The following is a 22,204-nucleotide window of genomic DNA, read 5'->3' as shown; positions in this document are numbered from 1 at the left end:
GCTTTGTGAGCCAAGAAGCCTTGGGCCACTGCCAGCCTGGTGTGCTAGGCCTGTTAACACGGCAGAACTGGTAGAGGGAACAGCAAATGAGGCAGCAGGGAGGGCGTAAGGGCAGGTGAATTGCCACTCTGGAAATTCAACTTTTCCTCAAAGTTCTGCTAATTGATAAGAAAATAACAAATGATCATACTTAAACACCAAATCCAAAACCAACGACAACAGAATCGAAACCCAATCTACAACAAGCTAGACACAGAGGGGACCACATATATACTAGCAGCCCGGGGGTCAGAGGAGAGGGATATGGGATGCATGCTGGGAACAAAGGTGGAGGGAGGACAACACTGGTGGTGGGAATGCCCCTGATTCAATGTCACTATTTACCTAAAATATTACTGTGAGGGCCCGGAGAGATAGCACAGAGGCGTTTGCCTTGCAAGCAGCCGATCCAGGACCAAAGGTGGTTGGTTCGAATCCCGGTGTCCCATATGGTCCCCGTGCCTGCCAGGAGCTATTTCTAAGCAGACAGCCAGGAGTAACCCCTGAGCAACGCCAGGTGTGGCCCAAAAACAAAACAAAACAAAACAAAAATTACTGTGAAAGACTTGTGATCCACGTTGGTCAAAATAAAAATTATTTAATAAAAATAAAAAAAGAAAATAACAAGTCAAGTGCTTGTGACTCAGGTGCTTACTTAGCTGAGCTCCTCCAGGGAAGCATCTCTTTCAATTCTCCCAATTTGAGTCCCTGATCCAGCGTTTCCCACCCCATGCCTCAACCCTAGGGCACAGTCGCAACCTCAGTTCAGGGGTTCCCATCAGCATGGTTCTAAAAGGCATGGTTTCTAAATAAAAACATTGGCATGCACCATAGTAGCAAGCAGCAGCCCACAGGGAGACCTGTCTCCTATTGCTGTGTATGTGCAAAGGCTGTCATAGAGAAGGGAGAATTGGTCTTGTAGGAGTAAAAACATGTGGAAATCAGCTGGGAACAGCTGGGAAGGAATCGACTGTAGTCCTGAACCTGGGGTCTGGGGTGAGTATCTTATGGCAGAGCCAGGACTCGGGACCTCCAGGCTTGGATCCCCACGTCTGTACTTAGCTCACCAGTGTGATTAATTCCTGCTGGTATCCAGAGTTATACTCAGGACAAGACCCCTTTGGTTCCCAGCCTTGCAAGTTGGCTTCCTTCCTACTTGAGTGAGCACAACCAATTACAAAGAGCTGACAACCTGATCCATCTCTCCTCTGCCATACACTCACAGGCAATCCCCAGATGTCCTCAAAGAAAAGCAAAAGCAGCTGGTGCTCAGCCCAGGGATGCCTCCCAGGCCTGGCGTGGGCTCCTGATATGACGTGACCTGGGCAGCTCATGCCGCAACACTCATCAGAGAGCAGCAACCTTGGCTGGCAAAATCCTGCACTGACAGGCTTTTTGGAAATACAGACTCCTGTGCTTTCCCAGGAAGAAAACACTCTTTGGGATTGGGGATCCCAAGAATTCGTATCCACACTATCCTCTAAAATGGTTTGGAGTCAAAGGTTTTAACAACAAATTGAAAAACCTCTGCCACAGGCTCATTTGTAACTGTTCCTCATGGAAGACAAGGGTGAAAGAGCTAGCTCCTCTGTGGGCTGAGTGCATGCTCTGCACAGAGGCTCAAGAACCACATGGAACAACCAACCTAGCACACCCAGGTGTAGCCCCAAACCAGCAAAAATCCTCTATTGGGACCCGTCTAGTGGTACTCTCCTCTCATTTATAGCCAGAGTATTACACCTCTCTTCTCCCTGCTTTCCAGGTCTCAGGCCTCTGAGAACAGACCAGTCCCCATCATCGCCACAAAAACTTAGAATAAGGTTCAACAATGGCTACCACAGTGCTCCTGCTCAACCCTAGCCATTTCCTTCTACCTTCAGTCACTCTTTGTATCTTCCTAGTGATCTCACCTATCTTTAAATAGTGACATTCCTCAGGATTCACTTGGCCCATCTTCTCTTCCAGCTCTCCACTCCACTCAAATGCTGAGAAGTCACTCAACTCCTGAGTAGCACCCCCCATGTTAACACCACACCAGCTTAGACCTCCCTTCTGACCATCACACCCTCACTGACTACTGGCCCAGTGGTTCTGAAGGAGAGATCAAGTAAAACTGGAAAAGGTTAAAAACCTAACTCCGGGGGCTGGAGAAATAGCATGGAGGTAAGGCATTTGCCTTGCATGCAGAAGGTCAGTGGTTCGAATCCCAGCATCCCATATGGTCCCGAGCCTGCCAGGGATGATTTCTGAGTGTAGAGCCAGGAGCAACACCTGAGAGCGCTGGGTGTGACTCAAACACCAAAAAAGAAAACCTAACTCTGTCCAAGAACAGATAACTGGATGGAGAAACTGATACACAGATACAACAAAATAATAGTTGGCTATAAGAAAATCGTGCAATTTTTCTGCTTTGTGAATGGATCTAGAGATCTCATGCTGATGAAATTAATCAGGAGAGGAGCAGATATAGGATGATCTCTCTCATATGTGAGATATAGGAAAACATATTAGGGGTTCCAAATGACCAAGAAATCAAGAACTGGTGCTTAGAAGAAAGATTACCAAAAGGGGAGATGGGAAGAAGGGAGGGAACACAAGGACCCTGGTAGAGAAAAGTGAAATTCTGGAGGAGGGTGTAGTGTTGGGATGATTTATGAAAGAAAAACTCCTATCAACCATATAATAAACAACTGTGCATAAAATAAAACAAAATAACTAATTCTCATATTAATGGTTTTGGACATATTTAAAAGGTTATTTTACTCATTACTAAGGGACCCATAGCAAGACTTAGCAAGATCAAAAGTGAATTGATGGGGGAAAAGGTCCTAAAACAAGAGCTTCAAAAGAAGTGATGAATAAGTTAAACACATGCACGATTAAGTTGGAAAGAAAAAAAAATAAAAGGAAGTGGCTTGATGTAGGATGTTGAATGACTACCTCCTGTCAGACGAGAGCTATCATCTATCTGGGTTTCTTCTCCATCAAACACACCACTTGTATCTGATCTACCGTATTTTCCGGCGTGTAAGACGACTTTTGAAACAAAAAAAGTCAACCGAAAATCGGGGGTCATCCCGAAAAATGTTTCAATATGCCGCTAAACGAAAATTGTCTGAATATTGCCACAAAACGAATTTTCCAACTCGATCCTGCACCAATCACTGCAAGGCTGCTCAGACCGCCTCTCTAACTCAGCCAATCCAAGCAGGCTTTTTATGCATGCAAATTAGATAATGTTCTGTGTAAAAAGCCTGCTCAGATTGGCCAGAGTCAGAGAGGAAGTCTATGACAGTATAACCTTTGAACCTTTGTTTGTTGTAATTGGCTCTCTGTGGTACATACAGTTGCAGCACAGGAACGTTCTGTCTGATACAGCGAATATAGGCCTAAACCTGTTTTAACTGTAAAATTAGGGGGTCGTCTTATATGCCCAGTCGTCTTATACGCCAGCAAATACGGTAAGTAGACAGAAGATGGACCCTGAGGAAGAAGTAACAGAACATTCCCAAGAACACCAGATGATCTGAAAATGGTATTCCATATTCTGGTATGACATAGCATTGCTCTTCCCAACTTAGGGGTAATTTTTGTCTATACTGAATCAATTACCTCAAATAGGGAGAAAAACAACATTTCTATCTTCACTAATTTTTCAAAAACCTTGGAATTTCACTAAATTCCCTTAAAATGATGAACACAGTAAAATATTACAGCAGGAACTAAAGACCCATGATGACCACCAACAGAAATCACATTTTCTTTCTCTCTTTTCCACCTACCCCCCAGAAACTGCATTTTCTCATCACATTCCAGTTACTGAAAACATCTTCAAACATCAATTACATTTATCACCATTCACAATTATAGAAAATATCTAACCTGTCACTAAATCCCTTTACATGACACATTAAGAGAAATATAAGTATTATTTGTTATACACATATTTGTTATACTTTAACATTTGCACTTCAGTATCATCAATCTTCGCAATTCTATGTATTCTGCTTTATACATATAAAAGCATTATTCTTGACCAAAAAAGCCAAAATCACACAAGTAGGGAAAGAATATTCTCCTTAATAACTGTGTTGGGAAAAACTAAATAGTCACGTGTAAAAGATGGATATAGAATAATAGCACAGAAGATAAAAAAAAAAACCTGGGGTGTCTAAATTCCTGATAACCCATATGTTCCCCTGAGACCCACCAAGAGTAACCTCTGAGCACAGAGCCAGGAGTAAGACCTGAGTACAGGAGGGTATGGTCCAAGTCCCCACCCCTTTAAAAAAAGAATGAAGGGCCAGAGCAGTAGGGCATTTGCCTTTTATGCAGCTGACCCAGGATGGACCTAGGTTCAATCCCTGTCATCCCATATGGTCCCCCATGCTGCCAGGAACGATTTCTAAGTGTGCTGCCAGGAGCAATTTGTGAGCACCACTGCATGTGCCCACCCCCCAAGAAAAAGAATGAAAGCCACTATCATACAATATACACAAAGATAGATCTTTATAGAGAATAAAGCAAAGATCTGAAACCATAAAAAATTCAGAACATAACACAGGCTCTGACGTTAGTCTTTAAGATGTGTGTTTAGATGTGACATCAAAATCAAAAGGACAAAAGCAAAAATAAGTTGGAACAACATCAAACTGAAATGCTTTGCAAAGCAGAAGAAAATAAAAACATATCAAAGACAAAAATCTCAGGGATAGCTTGGTAGAATGGTAGAGAGAGGGCAAAAGGGAACGAGAAGGTTACTCCCGGACAGAAAGTCAGTCATGGGCTTTTAAAAGGCATAATATTTATGAGTTTATAAACAAAGGTTTATAAAAGACTGATAGAAAGTCAGTCATAGGGACATAGTTAATAATATTGCACTAATACTGTATATTCAAGGTAGGTAAATTTGAGAGTAAATTTTGAATGAGTTCACCCTAAAGAATGTACAGTCATAGATGTTTGATTTACTGGGATCATTTCATAACTTAAATGAGTGTTGATCCATTATTTATACAAATATTGAAACTCCTCTCCAACAAAAGGCTCTGAGAAGGCTACTCTGGAGCAGTAGTACAGCAGGTAGGACACTTGCCTTGTACATGGCTAATCCAAATTCGATCACTGGCACCCCATATAGTCTCCTAAACACATCAGGGATGATTCCTGAGCCAGGAATAAGCCCTAAGCATCACCAAAAAATATGTGTTGCCCAGGGCTGAGTCAGATCAAACCCTATGATGTGATTAGACCCACTTATTCCTCAGAAGTTGCCCTACTTGACCCAGCAATAGAGCCCTCCAGTCAAGTCCACATCTGGGTTCAGACACTAGAGCATCCTTATGTGTTTAAGTCCCAGGCTAGGACCCTCAACCTGGATCTCCAAAAATACCTCCCAGAGCTAAGATTATGGAATTTGCTCACACATTAACAACATCTGCTCTGGGCCTGAAGTGTAGCTGAGAGGCAGAGCCTTGCACAAAGGAGGATCCTGGTACTACAGCCCCTTATCCCAGAATTGCCAGGAGTGGCCCACAACTAAGAAAAAGAGGGGGGAATGGGAACATTCTTTGGGGAGATACTCTAGCCCTACCCTAGCAAGCAGGTCATCTGCAGGCCAACCAGAAACAAAATATACAGCACACTGAAGGCTCAATGAGACCTTGGAGAAGAAAAAAGAAAAAAAAGAAGAAGAAAAAAAAGGAAAGGAAAGCTATTAATTATAGGGGCCACTCCCATGGGTGCTAGGGAGAAGGTGGAATGGTCTGAAGCCATTCCTCAAGATGCTCTACTCAGCAATGCCTGGGCGCTCCAAGAACCACAAGTGGTAGCGCTTGGAGTGAGAAGGAAGATGGAAGCAGCAATGCAGGCACCAAACTCAGGGCCTCACATATGGTAGGCACGTGATCCACCACTTCATCTACCTCCCTGACTGGGAAAGACTCCATACCCTCTGGGTATTCTATACCTGCCCCTTTCCCCTTCAAGCAAGGCTAATGAGAAGTGACCATTTTGGATGAAAGCAATGGGGGTTGCACTCTAGCACTAAAGGAAATGATGACTGAGCACCCCGCCTCTAAAACCTCCTCCAAGGTCAGGAGTGAGCTGAAAGGCAACGTTGTACAGGTACCCCCATGAAACACTGCCCAAGCTATTTCAGAAACCAGTACCTGGCCACATGTTGTTCAAGGAATAAGGCCATTTTAACACATCTCTCTGCCCCAGAGGGTTCATGCCTACTACTGTCCTCTTTCAGAAAAAGTACGATGGCCCCACCCCTGACCCCATTCACCTTCTTTAAGCAAACAGAAATCATTCACCAAGATGCTTTCTGTCCAAGAGAGTTCCAGCCCTCTCTGCCAGGGGCAGTATACAGCTCACTCAGGGGAAAACTTGTTTCCCAGCCTCCCAGGCTGCACCAACTGTGTCTAGGGAGTCTCTCTTCACCTCTCTATCAGCCTACCCCTCCCTGCCTCAAGACAACAGCACTTAACCATCTCAGCTCATTGTTCCCATTGGGACTCAGAACTGCACATACTGGAAAGAAGGGAAAGTCTTTGCAAACATCTGCAAAATGTTCGGTGTTTATGGTTTTCACTAACATACCAAATGGGTAGGCACAGACGCATGCCAGTTCAAGACCAGCAATAGGGGGGCAGTGTGCACCTCCGGCTCCTGCTGGGACCCCGGATGCCTGGAAACATGAGGGTAAATAAAGGAAAGAGAGAAATGGGGAAGCAAAGGACCCATCCAAGTCCTAGTAATATACAATAACACTTCACAACTACTTCAGGGCCCATGGTAGCTGAGCTCCTCCAAACCTCCCATCAAGATGCACCACATGGGCCCCACAAACAAAACCACAGGCACATGGGCCCCACAGATAAAACCACAAGTGGGGGCCCAGTGGTTAGCACCTCCCTTCCCAAAAGAAAAGATTCACTTACAGGAGGAAGGCAAGAGCGCTCAAACACTTAGGCACTTCCCCCCACACCCAGCAGCCACACCCTTACACCTTGCTATGGCTCTGGCTCTACGGAGAGGTTGAGAGGGCAGGAAAAAGCACCCAACCCCATGTCACCCCAAGAGTGAGGACCTATAGCATAACAATCTCCTGCTCAATCTACACCGCATGCCCTGGACCCCAACTGAATCCTACCTCCACTGCCGGAATAACTGCTTCCAGGGTTAAACACACTTCCTAGCAAGAGCTTACTGGATTCTATGTTACTTAGTCATTTCCCAGTGAGGATGATTGAGGCAGGGCAAAGGGTCATCTGCTCCTCAGTGGCCAGATGGTTAAAAGCTGTGTATCTTCCACCACTTTTTGCTCAGGGATCACTCCTGACAATGCTCATATGGGGTACCAGAGGTCCAACTGGGGCTAGGAATATGCAAAGTAAATTCATTACCTGTTGTTCGTTATCTCTCTCTATCTCTCTCTATCTTTTTCTCTCTCTCTCTCTCTCAGCTCCAAATTCTGTTCTTTACTTATTTTGGGGGGTTGGGCCACACCTGGTAATGCTCAGGAGTTACTTCTGGCTTTGCAGTGAGGAATTACTCCCGGAAGTGCTTGGGAGATGACATGGGATGCTAGAGATCAAACCTGGGTGGGTCACATGCAAAGCAAGCACCCTACCTGCTGTACCATCACTCCTGCCCCAAGCCCTGCTGTTCTTTATTAACATCCCCTGCTCCAACCCAAATCCTCTGTCCAGGCTTGGGCTGCCTATCACTGCTCACTGCCCATCGCTGGGTGTGGGGGAAACTTTCCTGCCTGTCACCCTCATTCCTGCAACCCAGCATAGACTAGTGACACCTGTGCGTGAGGCCTATTAAAGGCTTTGCAAGATATAGGGGGACAGTGGCCAGAGCAGGGTGCTTACCTTATTCAGAGTTAGGAGACAGCCTTCCTCCTGCGACTAAGTGGGGCGCTTCTCTGAATAGTGGCACCCCACCACTGGGTCCCTGCCGAAACCTGCAGTCCCTGGCACTCAGATGGCTCTCATCCCTCCCCTCTCTCCAACTTGAGTGCCTGTCCTGTTTGAAAACTTCCTCTGTAATGAGTTTATTTCTGTGGAAGAAGTGCATTCCAGGTTCCAACCAGCATTATAAAGGGCAATTAGGACCCCAGGCCAACCCACAAAAGCCTATTAAATATATAATGGCATGGAACCTAAATACGTGTTCTTTAAAAGCCCTGCAGGAGACAGCAGTGGCAAACATCTGCTTCCTCCACCTCCGCCCACTGACCCACCAGGTGCTGAGCTACAAAGCACCATAAGGCAGAGGCCAAGATGTGACTAGCAGTAGAGAAGCCTGGGGCATGCGCATGCCTGTGCATGTATGTACCTGTATTTATGTATGCATGTGTATGTTGAAAATGGAGCAGCAGGGAGATCCATAATTCAGAAAGTCTGCTTCTAATCCCAGTTCAGCCTTAAGAATTGGGTGATGGGGCCGGGAAGGTGGCGCTAGAGGTAAGGTGTCTGCCTTGCAAGCGCTAGCATAGGACGGACCACGATCCCCCGGCGTCCCATATGGTCCCCCCACGCCAGGGGTGATTTCTGAGTGCATAGCCAGGAGTAACCCCTGAGCATCAAACGGGTGTGGCCCAAAAAACAAAAAAACAAAAAAACAAAACAAACAAACAAACAAAAAAAAGAATTGGGTGGCGTTGAGTGAATTATTTCCCAAAAATTTCACTTTTATCTTCAAAAAAAGGGCATGGGTTGGGCTTTTGCCTCAGTGGTAGGGTGCAAAACTTGCAAGTCTGAGGCTCTGGCTTCCATCCCCAGCACTTGCAGGTGCTGCAGGGTGTGATCCCTGGGACAACCAAATAAGTTAGAGCTCAGTCTTTTGAACCTTACATGATCACAAAATATTTAAGTGTTGGTGAGGGCCAGAGCGATAGCACAGCGGTAGGGCATTTGCCTTGCACGCGGCCAACCCCCAGATGGTTTGAATCCCAGCATCCCATATGGTCCCCCGAGCGATTTCTGAGCACAGAGCCAGGAGTAAACCCTGAGCGCTGCCGGGTGTGACCCAAAAACCAAAAATAATAATAATAATAAAAAAATAAAATAAATCACAACATACTATCAATTTTTTCTTTGAAAGGGAAGTTGCTCAAGTAACCTGGGAATCACTCCTAACAATAAAATACTTGGCCAAAGTGGATGTACAGTTCAAGGCACTGTACATTTTATTATTCAAAAGACATTGTAAATCCTCATCCCCAAATATAGAGAATGTGTTGGGAAAATGGCCACCCATTTTTTTTTTATCTAAGGGTATTTGGCCTCAGGAGGGAAAAATAACTTTTTTTTTTTTTCAGTGAAAACTGCTTCAGTACTCAGCTCTACTCCTAGGCCTTCCTAATGCTGGACCTGCTGGAGCTAAGTGATATCTAGAATCCTTTCCAGCTCTGACATTTCTCCATTTGAAGATGAGCAACTCCACCTGGGAGGCTCAGGGAAGGGTCAGCTACAGGGAGGAACTGAGGTGAACAGCAGGAAGCGGAATGAACAGTCAGGTTGGGATGAAGGGTCTCTGCACAAATACCTATCTTGGAAATGCTGTAACCAACGTGCTTGCCCCATGTCCCATGACTCCACCCAGTATTCCACCAGAAGGTTGAGAGGTCCCCAAGGAACCTTCCTAAAAGAGTTTCTTTATTAGCTCTCCTGATCAAAAATGCTCCACACAGAAAACTTGAAACTCACAAAAAAGCATAAGCAAAGAAGTAAGCAAAAGTCACTCTTCTACAACTCCACTTTCAGAACAGCCACGGTTAACATGAAGGCACTAATTTTTCAGAACCAAAAGGAGGATCTTCAGCCTCTCCAGGCTTCTCTTTTATATCCCACCTTCCTCCTAGTTACCACAGTGAGCACTCAACCACATCCTCGACATTCTTCATAATCATCATGAAATAGTTTAATACAAACAGAGCATTCTTATAAATGTCCTTTCCCAACACCACTGTTTACAGCACAAACAAGACTGGAGACCATGCACTGTTGAGCACTGAAGTCATTTCATTTTTTTTTTTTGATACTGTTAAAAAAATATGTGGTTGCTGTACATCCCTGTCCACAAATCTCTGTAGGCCCATTTATGCTCTATTATCTCCCTTGGGTCATAGCCCAGCACTGTGCACACATCAGTGCACAGGAAATATTGAGTGAGCAAAGAAATCCAACTCTTAGGACTTGGGGAGCCCAAATCAAATGAACACTGAGTTTAAATTTACAGAGAAGATCTGAACCTCACTGGGAAACATTCACTGCTGACCCTGGGCCTCAGACATGGACTTGGGTTCACTAAACCAATCAGGGCTTGGAGAAAGGAGAAAACTTCCAGAAAGGAGAAAACTCCCCAGATTCTATAGCTCTCCACACTCCCCCTGTAGACCCCAACATGCTAACTGACCTGGTCTCTGCAACAAAGGGTCCCAAATTTATGTGGCTCCTTCTCAGAAAAAAAAAACAAAACTCAGGAATTCATATCTACATACATTTATGTTTATATGCATATATATACACACACACACACACACACACACACACACACACACACACACACACACACATATATATTTGGGGGTCACACTGACAGTGCTCAGGGCTTACTCCTGTCTCTGACCTTTAGGAATCACTTTATTTATTTTATTTTTTTTTGGTTTTTGGGCCACACCCGGCGGTGCTCAGGGGTTACTCCTGGCTGTCTGCTCAGAAATAGCTCCTGGCAGGCATGGGGGACCATATGGGACACCGGGATTCGAACCAACCACCTTTGGTCCTGGATCGGCTGCTTGCAAGGCAAACGCCGCTGTGCTATCTCTCCGGGCCCTAGGAATCATTCTTGCTTGACTGGGCTTCAGGAACCATATATGGTGCCAGGGATCAAACTCAAGTAGGCTGCATGCAAGGCAGCAAGCATCTTACCCACTGTATTACCTCATGGAAGTCTACCTTCTTTAAAACAAGGCATCTCATTTGTGCCTGAGGTTACTATTAGCCCCCACCCATCGGGGATCATCCACTTGTGGCTCCAGAACAGGAGGTCCCCAAGGCTGTGGGAACTGGCATTGACTGCTCTAATTATTTGTTCTCAGTACTAACTTCCCTTACCTCCTCAACCCAAGGCAATAAGGGAGGGCAAGGACAATGTGTGTTTTTTGCTCTCCACCCAAAACCCAAGCCAGCACCAATGTACTGGATAAAATAAATGTTTGCAGAATAAAACTTCTTTCCAACCAGGTTTTAAGTCCTTTACTTAAGCAAGAGAAAGGGAAAAGAGAAGGGAGGAATGCAGGATCTCCTATAGCCCAACTTCTGCATGCATACTTTGCATGCTGGAATCCCACACTTGATTCCCAGAACCACATAGTACCCCAGTACCAATAGGAGTGAATCCTGAGCACAGAGCCAGAAGTAAATCCTGAATATACTGGGGGTAGCCTGAAAACTAAACAAACAAAAAGAAAACCCCCAGCAACCCCTCTGCACAGAGCCAGGAGTTATAGCACTGAGCACTGCTGAATGTGACTCCAAAACAAAGAAAAAGAAAAACAGCTGGTAGTATTAGAACTGTCCCTTCTGCACCTCTGCACAGTCATTTGTTTCCAGTGCAGAAAGTGAGCATCATCCAGCAAAGCCAGGTCAGGTGAGTTGGCCCCTTCTTAGCCTTAAGACAGATCCAAATTCTTTCCAGACAGAGAACAGGCCTCAGATCTAGGAGTCAGGGATGCTTCCTTTTCTCGAAGACACCAGATAATAAATAAAGGGGTTTGCATGTGATTCTGGAAAAGCAGGGTATGGGAAGGTGAGGGTGGTTTTATTGCTTGTTTTTTGATTGGGAGTGGGGGTGATGATGTTGGGGCCACACCCAGAGGTGCTCAGGTGTTTCTGGTCTGTACTCGGGGATCACTTCTGGAGGGCTCTAGGAACCACATGAGGATGGTCAGTCACATGCAAGGAAAGTGCCTAATCTCTCTGGTCCCTGAGTATTTAATTAAGAAACTCTAGCCACACACCCCTCTACTGCATCACTCCACTCCTGGTGTCGTCCCCTCATCCTTGCCACACCCAAAAAGGGGGTGGGGAGGACAAATCTCTTAGAGAGGGTGCCAGCAAAGGAAGTTCCCTAGAACTTCAAGTAGGGAAAAGAGCCAAGATAGATCTATGATAAAAAGAAAATCAGAATTTAGCAGAGAGATGTAAGACACACAGCCACAAAACCACCCAAACTAAGAGTGGAGATGAGGTTTTTCTGGGGCTGGAAGTCACCTCGTCTAAAGATGCACTGGAAAAGGAATTTTAGGGAGATCTCCAAATGGCAAACTCCCAGCTGCAGCTTGGAAAATTCAGGATTATCCTACTTTAGGAGTTCTCATCGACCCTCCAGACAACCTTGTAAGGGGATGCTGGGGGAGGAGGGGTGTGTGTGCTCACCACCCCTATTTCATGAATGAGAAGACCAAGTCAGATACATTCAATGAGAATGAGTCGCCGCGGCCCACAACCTTCAAGGGGCTGAGCTGGGAGGCTGATGCCTTGAGAGCTCCATACTGCGACCGCGCCCAGCTTGGAATGGGATGGAGACGAAGGTGGGGACCTGTTTGCTAACAGTTCAGGATAAGAAACCGATAACAAGGTGGGTCTAAAAAATTGATAAAGGGGGTGCAATTCCGGCTAGGCAGGTGAAAGCACCCCCATCCCACCCAAGCACTCAAACAGGTGCAAGGGCTCAGAGAACGGAGCAAGAAAATGCCCTTGCACACCCATTGCCAATGCACCCGGATCCCCCCACTCCCCACTAGCCGGCGATCGCTTCCAGGGAGGGAATCCTTGCAAAAGTTGTGCAAGCAAAGCATGCATCCTGCAAGGGATCGCAAGCAGCCACCCCGAGCTGGCTCCTGCCACCGCGCCCCGGAGGGGGAAGATAAGAGCGCCCCGCAATCTGTCTTGCAGCCTTAGGGTTCCCCCAGACGGCCACGCTCCCACCCAGTGCCCGGAGGCATTTCCAGGCACGCGGGAGCAGGGCCGGGAGCAAGGAGCGCGGCACCGCACGCTGGGAGCGAGCACGTGCGGGCCCCTCCAGCCCGGCACCCCGGCACCCCAGCCTCACCCAGACGCCCAGGAGCAGCAGCCACGCCGGTCCGGCCCTCGCCATCCCCGCCGCCGCTGCCCACTCCGCCCGGCTCCGCGCTCAGCTCGGGCTCCTCCACCCGCCCGCTCTAACGGGTGCAACCGCCTGGGCCACTTCCCAGCCGCTCCCCGCCTCCGAGTTCCCGGTGCCACGTCTGCCAAACATGCGCACCAGGCGGAGCGAGGCGGCCCGAGAGAGGTGCTTTCTGGGAGTTGTAGTTTGCACTCAGTCTGAGTTGGGGTGGGGGTGGGGGTCTGGGGAGTGGGGGCCTTCAGGGATGCAACCCCAGCAGAAGCAGGTGCAGGAGTGGCAAGTGGCAAGGCCAGGGAGGAAGGGAAGTCAATCTGGGTGAAGTCTTAAGAGCACCCCCTCACTTCCACTGAAGGTTATTTCCCCTATTTTGAGGATGAGGCAAGCCAAAGTATCTCAGTTGCTGACAGTCTCTGCTCTGCAGAGTCCAGCTCTCCTAGAGTAGAGCATAAGAAAAAATATATATAAAGTCAACCCTGCTTTTTCTTTAATTCAGCAAAACTTCTTTTTTATTTTTTTTTGGTTTTTGGGTTACACCCCGCAGCACTCAGGGGTTCCTCCTGGCTCTACACTCAGAAATTGCTCCTGGCAGGCTCAGGGGACCATATGGGATGCCAGGATTCGAACCACCGTCCTTCTGCTTGCAAGATAAACGCCCTACCTCCAGGTATCTCTCCGGCCCCTAATTCAGCAAAACTTCTATTGGGAAAATAGTTGGGTGTTTTCTCAAAAACTGAAGCATAGATGATAAACGCAGGACCCACAATTCCATGAAGAATTGATACAGAATTGGAAACAGGTATTCAAATAAATACCTGTATGCCAACGTTAGTAGCTGCATTATTCACAATAGCCAAAATAAACTAGATGCTCATAGATAGATTTAGGGAATATGTAGTTGTATGTATAGACAATAATGAAAAGAATTGTTCAATATTGAAAGGTCTACAGTAGAGATGGCCTCAAAATGACTGTTATTGAAAGAAGTCAAAACAAACAATTATTTATTGTATGTCTTTATTTATTGAAATATACAGAAATAGGTAAATCAGTGGGAGCAGAAATCATGTTAGTGGTGGCATAGGGCTTAGCAGAGAAAAGAATGGGGAGAAACGTTTCTGCTCAAAGAAATGTTTTATGGGGGCTGGAGAGATAGCATGGAGGTAGGGAATTTGCCTTGCATGCAGAAGGACAGTAGTTCAAAACCCGGCATCCCATATGGTCCCCCGAGCCTGCCAGGTGCGATTTCTGAGCGTAGAGCCAGGAGTAACCCCTGAGCACTGCCAGGTGTGACACCCCCCCCCAAAAAAAAGAAATGTTTTGTTTTGAAATGTTGAAAATACTTTGGAGGGCCCGGAGAGATAGCACAGTGGCGTTTGCCTTGCAAGCAGCCGATCCAGGACCTAAGGTGGTTGGTTCGAATCCCGGTGTCCCATATGGTCCCCCATGCCTGCCAGGAGCTATTTCTGAGCAGACAGCCAGGAATAACCCCTGAGCACCGCCGGGTGTGGCCCAAAAACCAAAAAAAGAAAAAGAAAATACTTTGGAACTAGAGAGAGGTAATAGTTGTGTAACATCATAAATGGTCTAATTACACTGAATTATATATTTATATGTATACTTGGGTTTGGGGTCACACCCGCCTTGCCGCTATGCTATCTCTCCGGCCCCTGAATTATATATTTTAAAGTGAATTAGATAAAGCTACAATTTAATGTTATGTGGCACTCTGTGGGTCACCAGAATATTCCAAGAGGACTGCAGGTAAAAACTACATTAAAGGGAGGAACACATAAGCAGAAGAATTTGGGGCTAGCTGGTAGGATGGGGGGGCATGAAAAGGAAATAATTTTGAATGGGGGCCATGGTCACAAAAAGGGTAAGATTCTGTACTACTACATTCACTGTTTGAGAATGTTTATTGAACACATACTGCATTCTGAAGCTCATGTTATACAGTAGTTAAATGGACAATGATTTAGAGTTGGTAGTTTATAGATGAAAGATCCTAGATCAGTGTCTTGTTTCCAAAGTTAAAATCAGCATGTAGTTGGACCTCTATCTTTACATATGGTTCCCTGAGACCCACCTTAAATGATGCCATAACACAGAACCAGGAGTAAACCTTAAAAAGTACCAAGTGTGAGTGAGTGAGTGAGAAATGGCTGCAGGTGGGGGTTTCCAGGCAGAGTGCTGACTGCTCTACCTGCAGAATCTCCACCGGGCTGTGCTTCTTCTGAGGAACTGAGCACCGGAAGGGAGCCCTGTCCTACCCTTCTCTGTCTTTCCTGAACTCTGGAAGCTCTCCTCAGAGCCCTGGGAAGCGAACCCCAAAGAAACTACATTCAGAAGCTACCCAGCGAGCCAGTGAGTGAGTGAGTGAGAAATGGCTGCAGGTGGGGGTTTCCAGGCAGAGTGCTGACTGCTCTACCTGCAGAATCTCCACCAGGCTGTGCTTCTTCTGAGGAACTGAGCACCGGAAGGGAGCCCTGTCCTACCCTTCTCTGTCTTTCCTGAACTCTGGAAGCTCTCCTCAGAGCCCTGGGAAGTGAACCCCAAAGAAACTACATTCGGGAGCTACCCAGCGAGCCAGTGAGTGAGTGAGAAAAGGCTGCAGGTGGGGGTTTCCAGGCAGAGTGCTGACTGCTCTACCTGCAGAATCTCCACCGGGCTGTGCTTCTTCTGAGGAACTGAGCACCGGAAGGGAGCCCTGTCCTACCCTTCTCTGTCTTTCCTGAACTCTGGAAGCTCTCCTCAGAGCCCTGGGAAGCTAACTCCAAAGAAACTACATTCGGGAAGAGATAACAATGCTATCTGGGCAAAAGCCGGCTCCCTGTGTGTGACACCAGGCGGGGAAAATCCGCGAAAGTACACCGGCCCAGTGGGGCTCAACTGTGAAAGACTGTGAGTGTGACCTGTCTATGTCTGTCTACTGTCCTCTTGCGTGAAACTCTTGCGAGTGGGGCAAAAAGAGGCTCAGAGGAGCACGGCCGCTCCGCTTCGCTACGCGGCCGTGCACTCTTTCTAAGGAAAGAACTCCATTGCAACAAGAAGGAAAAATCACACTAAGAACGGCGCTATATCACAGAAGCAAACATTTCTCTCTGGACTGTCTTCTCTGTTGCATGCTCGGGCCTAAGATTTGACCCAGTGTGAGGCTTCATCCACGGAGGACTCCCCTCCCTTAGAGGCAAGTCAGCCCATCCAGAAAGGGAGGAGCCAGAGGAGTGTGCTGCCTACATCATATAGACAATGAATACCACCACAACACGTAGAAAAACCCACAATACAAGTGTGACAATGGGGAAACAACGCAGGCCAGCATCAGACATAGAGAATGAAGATGACAATTCTGAGGACCAGATAATGACTGAACAACTAATCAACCTCTCAGATAAGGACTTTAGACTAGCAATATGGAAGGTGCTCAACAGACTCCAAGAAACCCTGGACCGAGTTGAACAGAACACTAATAAGAACCAAGAAAATATGAAGGCAGAAATGACAAAACTCCAAACTGAAATAACATGTCAAATAACAGGACTGAAAAAGTCAGTAAACGAAGTGAATGACAAAATGGATAAGCTCTGGGACAGGGTATCAGAAGCTGAGAATAGACTTGGTGCTGTGGAAGATGAGATACATAACAATTCCATACAGCAGGAGAGATTGGACAAAAAACTTAAAGCAAATGAGCAGACAATGGAAAAATTAGTCAAAGAATGGGAACAGACGAAAATAGAAGTCTATGATAAGATCAACAGAAACAACTTAAGAATCATTGGAGTCCCAGAGACCCAGGAAGAAAATTTCCAGGAAGAATCAATGGTCAAGAACATCATTAAAGAGAAACTTCCAGAGCTAAAGAATATATGTGATCAAATCCTGCATGCCCGAAGAGTACCAACCAAAAGAGACCCCAGAAAAACCACCCCAAGACACATCCTAGTCACAATGACAAATCCCACAGATAGAGACAGAATTCTGAAAACAGCAAGATCAAAAGGGGAAATCATGTTCAAGCAAGCTTCCCTGAGATTTACAGCAGACCTGTCACCAGAAACGCTCAATGCCAGAAAGCAGTGGTGGGATATTGTGACAAGACTGAATGAAATGAATGCTTCACCCAGAATACTATACCCAGCAAAACTCACTTTCCGGTTTGATGGAAGAATACATGGTTTCACAGACAAAAAACAGCTCAGAAACTTCACAGACACAAAACCAGTCTTAAGAGAAAAACTGAAAGACCTAATCTAAGAAAAGACTACCCAAAAGACACACCAAATTTTGAAATAAAGATGGCGTTAAATCCCAGGACAATTCTTTCTCTCAACGTCAACGGACTAAATGCACCAGTTAAGAGACACAGAGTGGCTAAATGGATCAAAAAACTCAATCCAACCTTCTGCTGCCTACAAGAAACGCACCTGAATAGTCAGAACAAACATAGACTCAAAATAAAAGGCTGGAGAAAAATTATCCAAGCAAACAACACCCATAAAAAAGCTGGAGTGGCCATACTAATATCAGATAATGCAAACTTTATACTCAGGAAGGTTGTAAGGGACAAAGATGGACATTTTATATTAATCAAGGGGTACGTAGAGCAGGAGGAATTCACTCTCCTAAACATATATGCACCGAATGAGGGGCCAGCAAAATATTTAATACAACTGTTGACAAATCTGAAAAATAATATCAACAACAACACAATAATTGTGGGGGACCTTAACACGGCTTTGTCAACACTGGACAGGTCAACCAGACTGAAACCCAACAAGAATATACTAGACCTGAGGAGAGAAATGGAAGAAAGAGGCCTAGTGGATATATATAGGACACTCCATCCCCAGAAACCTGGATACACATTCTTCTCCAATGTACATGGGACATTCTCCAGGATAGACTAAATGCTGACACATAAAACATACCTCCATAAGATCAAGAGGATAGAAATTTTGCAGACTACCTTCGCTGACCACAAGGCTCTGAAATTATTTGTGAATTCCAAAGGGACTCAGAAGAAACACTTTAACACCTGGAAGTTAAACAGCCTCATGCTCAATAACCAGTGGGTCCGAGATGAAATCAAGGAGGAAATCAAAAGGTTCCTGGAAACAAATGACAATAAAGACACAAACTCTCAGAACTTATGGGACACAGCAAAAGCAGTACTGAGAGGAAAATTTATAGCTTTGCAAGCACACATCAGGAAGGAAGAAGGAGCTTACCTGAGTAGCTTAATGACACAGCTAATAGAACTAGAAAATGCTCAACAAAAGGACCCAAGAATAGGAAGACAGAAGGAAATAACAAAGCTGAGAGCAGAAATCAACGAAGTGGAAACTCAAAAAACAATCCGAAAGATCAACGAAAGCAAAAGTTGGTTCTTTGAAAAAATAAACAAGATTGATAGACCACTGGCAAACCTAACAAAGAAAAAGAGAGAGAGAAACTTGATAACTCGTATCAGGAATGAAAAAGGAGAGATCACTACTGATATGACAGAGATTCAAAGGGTAATCAGAAACTACTTTGAAAAACTCTACGCCACTAAAAATGAGAACCTGGAAGAAATGGATAAATTCTTGGACTCTTATAATCTTCCACGGTTGAAGGAAGAGGATGTAGCATATCTAAACACCCCCATCACCATTGATGAAATTAAAACAGTAATCAAATGTCTGCCGAAAAACAAAAGCCCAGGTCCAGATGGATTCACTAATGAATTCTATCAAACTTTCCAAGAGGAACTACTGCCAATCTTGGCAAGACTCTTTCATGAAATTGAACAAACAGAAACACTCCCAAATAGCTTTTATGAAGCCAACATCACCTTGATACCTAAACCAGACAGAGACGCTACCAAAAAAGAAAATTACAGACCAATATCACTGATGAATGCAGATGCAAAGATCCTCAACAAAATCCTGGCAAATAGGATTCAATGCCTCGTTAAGAAGATCATCCACTACGATCAAGTAGGTTTCATCCCAGGAATGCAAGGCTGGTTTAACATCCGTAAATCTATCAACATAATACACAACATCAATAACAAGAAAAATAAAAACCACATGATCATATCAATAGATGCAGAGAAAGCATTTGATAAGGTCCAACACCCATTCTTGATCAAAACTCTCAGCAAGATGGGAATGGAGGGAACCTTTCTCAATATAGTGAAGGCCATCTACCACAAGCCAGTGGCAAATATTATCCTCAATGGAGAAAAACTGAAAGCCTTCCCTCTAAATTCTGGCACAAGACAAGGCTGTCCTCTCTCACCACTCCTATTCAACATAGCACTGGAAGTACTTGCTATAGCGATTAGGCAAGAAAAGGATATCAAGGGAATCCAGATAGGAAAGGAAGAAGTCAAGCTCTCACTGTTTGCAGATGACATGATACTCTACTTGGAAAACCCTAAAGACTCTATCAAAAAGCTTCTAGAAACAATAGACTCATATAGCAAGGTGGCAGGCTACAAAATTAACACACAAAAATCAATGGCCTTTCTATATACCAATAGTAATAAGGATGAAATGGACATTAAGAAAACAACCCCATTCACAACAGTGCCACACAAACTCAAATATCTTGGAATCAACTTGACTAAATATGTGAAGGACCTATACAAAGAAAACTATAAAACTCTGCTCCAAGAAATAAGAGAGGACACACGGAAATGGAAACGCATACCCTGCTCATGGATTGGCAGGATTAACATCATCAAAATGTCAATACTCCCCAAGGCATTATACAGATTTAATGCCATCCCTCTAAAGATACCCATGACATTCTTCAAAGAAGTGGATCAGACACTTTTGAAATTCATTTGGAACAATAAACACCCTCGAATAGCTAAAGCAATCATTGGGAAAAAGAATATGGGAGGAATTACTTTTCCCAACTTTAAACTGTACTACAAAGCAACAGTTATCAAAACAGCATGGTATTGGAATAAGGATAGGTCCTCAGATCAGTGGAATAGGCTTGAATACTCAGAAAATGTTCCCCAGAGATACAACCATCTAATTTTTGATAAAGGAGCAGGAAATCCTAAATGGAGCAGGGAAAGCCTCTTCAACAAGTGGTGTTGGCACAATTGGATAGCCACTTGCAAAAAATTAAACTTAGACCCCCAGCTAACATCATGTACAAAGGTAAAATCCAAATGGATTAAAGACCTCGATATCAGCCCCAAAACCATAAGATATATAGAACAGCACATAGGCAAAACACTCCAGGACATTACAGGCATCTTCAAGGAGGAAACTGCACTCTCCAAGCAAGTGAAAGCAGAGATTAACAGATGGGAATATATTAAGCTGAGAAGCTTCTGCACCTCAAAGGAAATAGTGCCCAGGATACAGGAGCCACCCACTGAATGGGAGAAACTATTCACCCAATACCCATCAGATAAGGGGCTAATCTCCAAAATATACAAGGCACTGACAGAACTCTACAAGAAAAAAAATCTAACCCCATCAAAAAATGGGGAGAAGAAATGAACAGACACTTTGACAAAGAAGAAATACACATGGCCAAAAGACACATGAAAAAATGTTCCACATCACTAATCATCAGGGAGATGCAAATCAAAACAACGATGAGATACCACCTCACACCACAGAGAATGGCATACATCACAAAGAATGAGAATAAACAGTGTTGGCGGGGATGTGGAGAGAAAGGAACCCTTATCCACTGCTGGTGGGAATGCTGTCTAGTTCAACCTTTATGGAAAGCGATATGGAGATTCCTCCAAAAACTGGAAATCGAGCTCCCATACGATCCAGCTATACCACTCCTAGGAATATACCCTAGGAACACAAAAATACAATACAAAAACCCCTTCCTTACACCTATATTCATTGCAGCTCTATTTACCATAGCAAGACTCTGGAAACAACCAAGATGCCCTTCAACAGACGAATGGCTAAAGAAACTGTGGTACATATACACAATGGAATATTATGCAGCTGTCAGGAGAGATGAAGTCATGAAATTTTCCTATACATGGATGTACATGGAATCTATTATGCTGAGTGAAATAAGTCAGAGAGAGAGAGAAAAACGCAGAATGGTCTCACTCATCTATCGGTTTTAAGAAAAATGAAAGACACCCTTGTAATAATAATTTTCAGACACAAAAGAGAAAAGAGTTGGAAGTTCCAGCTCACCTCAGGAAGCTCACCACAAAGAGTGATGAGTTTAGTTAGAGAAATAACTACATTTTGAACTGTCCTAATATTGAGAATGTACGAGGGAAATGTAGAGCCTGTTTAGGGTACAGGCAGGGGTTGGGTGGGGAGGAGGGAGATTTGGGACTTGGGTGATGGGAATGTTGCACTGGTGATGGGTGGTGTTCCTTTTATGACTGAAACCCAAACACAATCATGTATGTAATCAAGGTGTTTAAATAAAAAAAAATATGCAAAAAAAAAAAAAAGTACCAAGTGTGACCCACCCCAAAAAAGTAAGTAAGTAAATAAACAAAACACATCTCATCAGGTCCAGCAAATCCATCCCTATATCCTGTTCTGCTTCCAAACTTGTACTCTTCTACAAGTGTACAAGTTACTGACATATCTGACCTTTTGTCTTTACTCTTTACAAGTTTGTCTTTCCCTATACAAGTTCCATCTGTTAATAGCAATTACATCTCAGTAATGTCTACCCTGAACCCCTCCAGTGGCTTTCCATTTTCCTTAGAAGGAAATCCAAGGGGAATGTGGAGCAAGTTCTCATGCATTTTTGTAAGGATAAAGACTGGCTCATGCACTTTAGACATTAGTACATGTAAAAAAAAAAGATGTATAAAGATATTTCCAGGACCCGAGTAGTGGATTAAGCAGTAAGGCATCTGCCTATGTCTCGTGCGCTACCCTAGGATGGACCCCCAAGAGTTCGATCCCCCCAGAATCCCATATGGTCCCCCAAGCCAGGAGGGATTTCTGAGCACATAGTCAGGAGT

The 22,204-nt window shown here is 44.8% G+C and overlaps 1 protein-coding gene across 1 annotated transcript in view; it reads right to left on the bottom strand.

The window, feature by feature from the left end:
* PDIA5 (protein disulfide isomerase family A member 5) overlaps positions 1–13,285 on the bottom strand; it is an 80,629-nt gene extending 67,344 nt beyond the window's left edge. The window contains exon 1 of the mRNA XM_049785904.1: positions 13,174–13,285. Coding sequence (XP_049641861.1) covers positions 13,174–13,218 — 45 coding nt within the window. The 5' untranslated portion in view covers positions 13,219–13,285. The remainder of the gene's footprint in view (positions 1–13,173) is intronic.
* Positions 13,286–22,204: the final 8,919 nt, after the last annotated feature.

The sequence above is a fragment of the Suncus etruscus genome, chromosome 13 (genome assembly GCF_024139225.1).
Source record: "Suncus etruscus isolate mSunEtr1 chromosome 13, mSunEtr1.pri.cur, whole genome shotgun sequence".
NCBI lineage: Eukaryota > Metazoa > Chordata > Mammalia > Eulipotyphla > Soricidae > Suncus > Suncus etruscus.
This window is presented reverse-complemented; position numbering and strand designations above follow the sequence as displayed.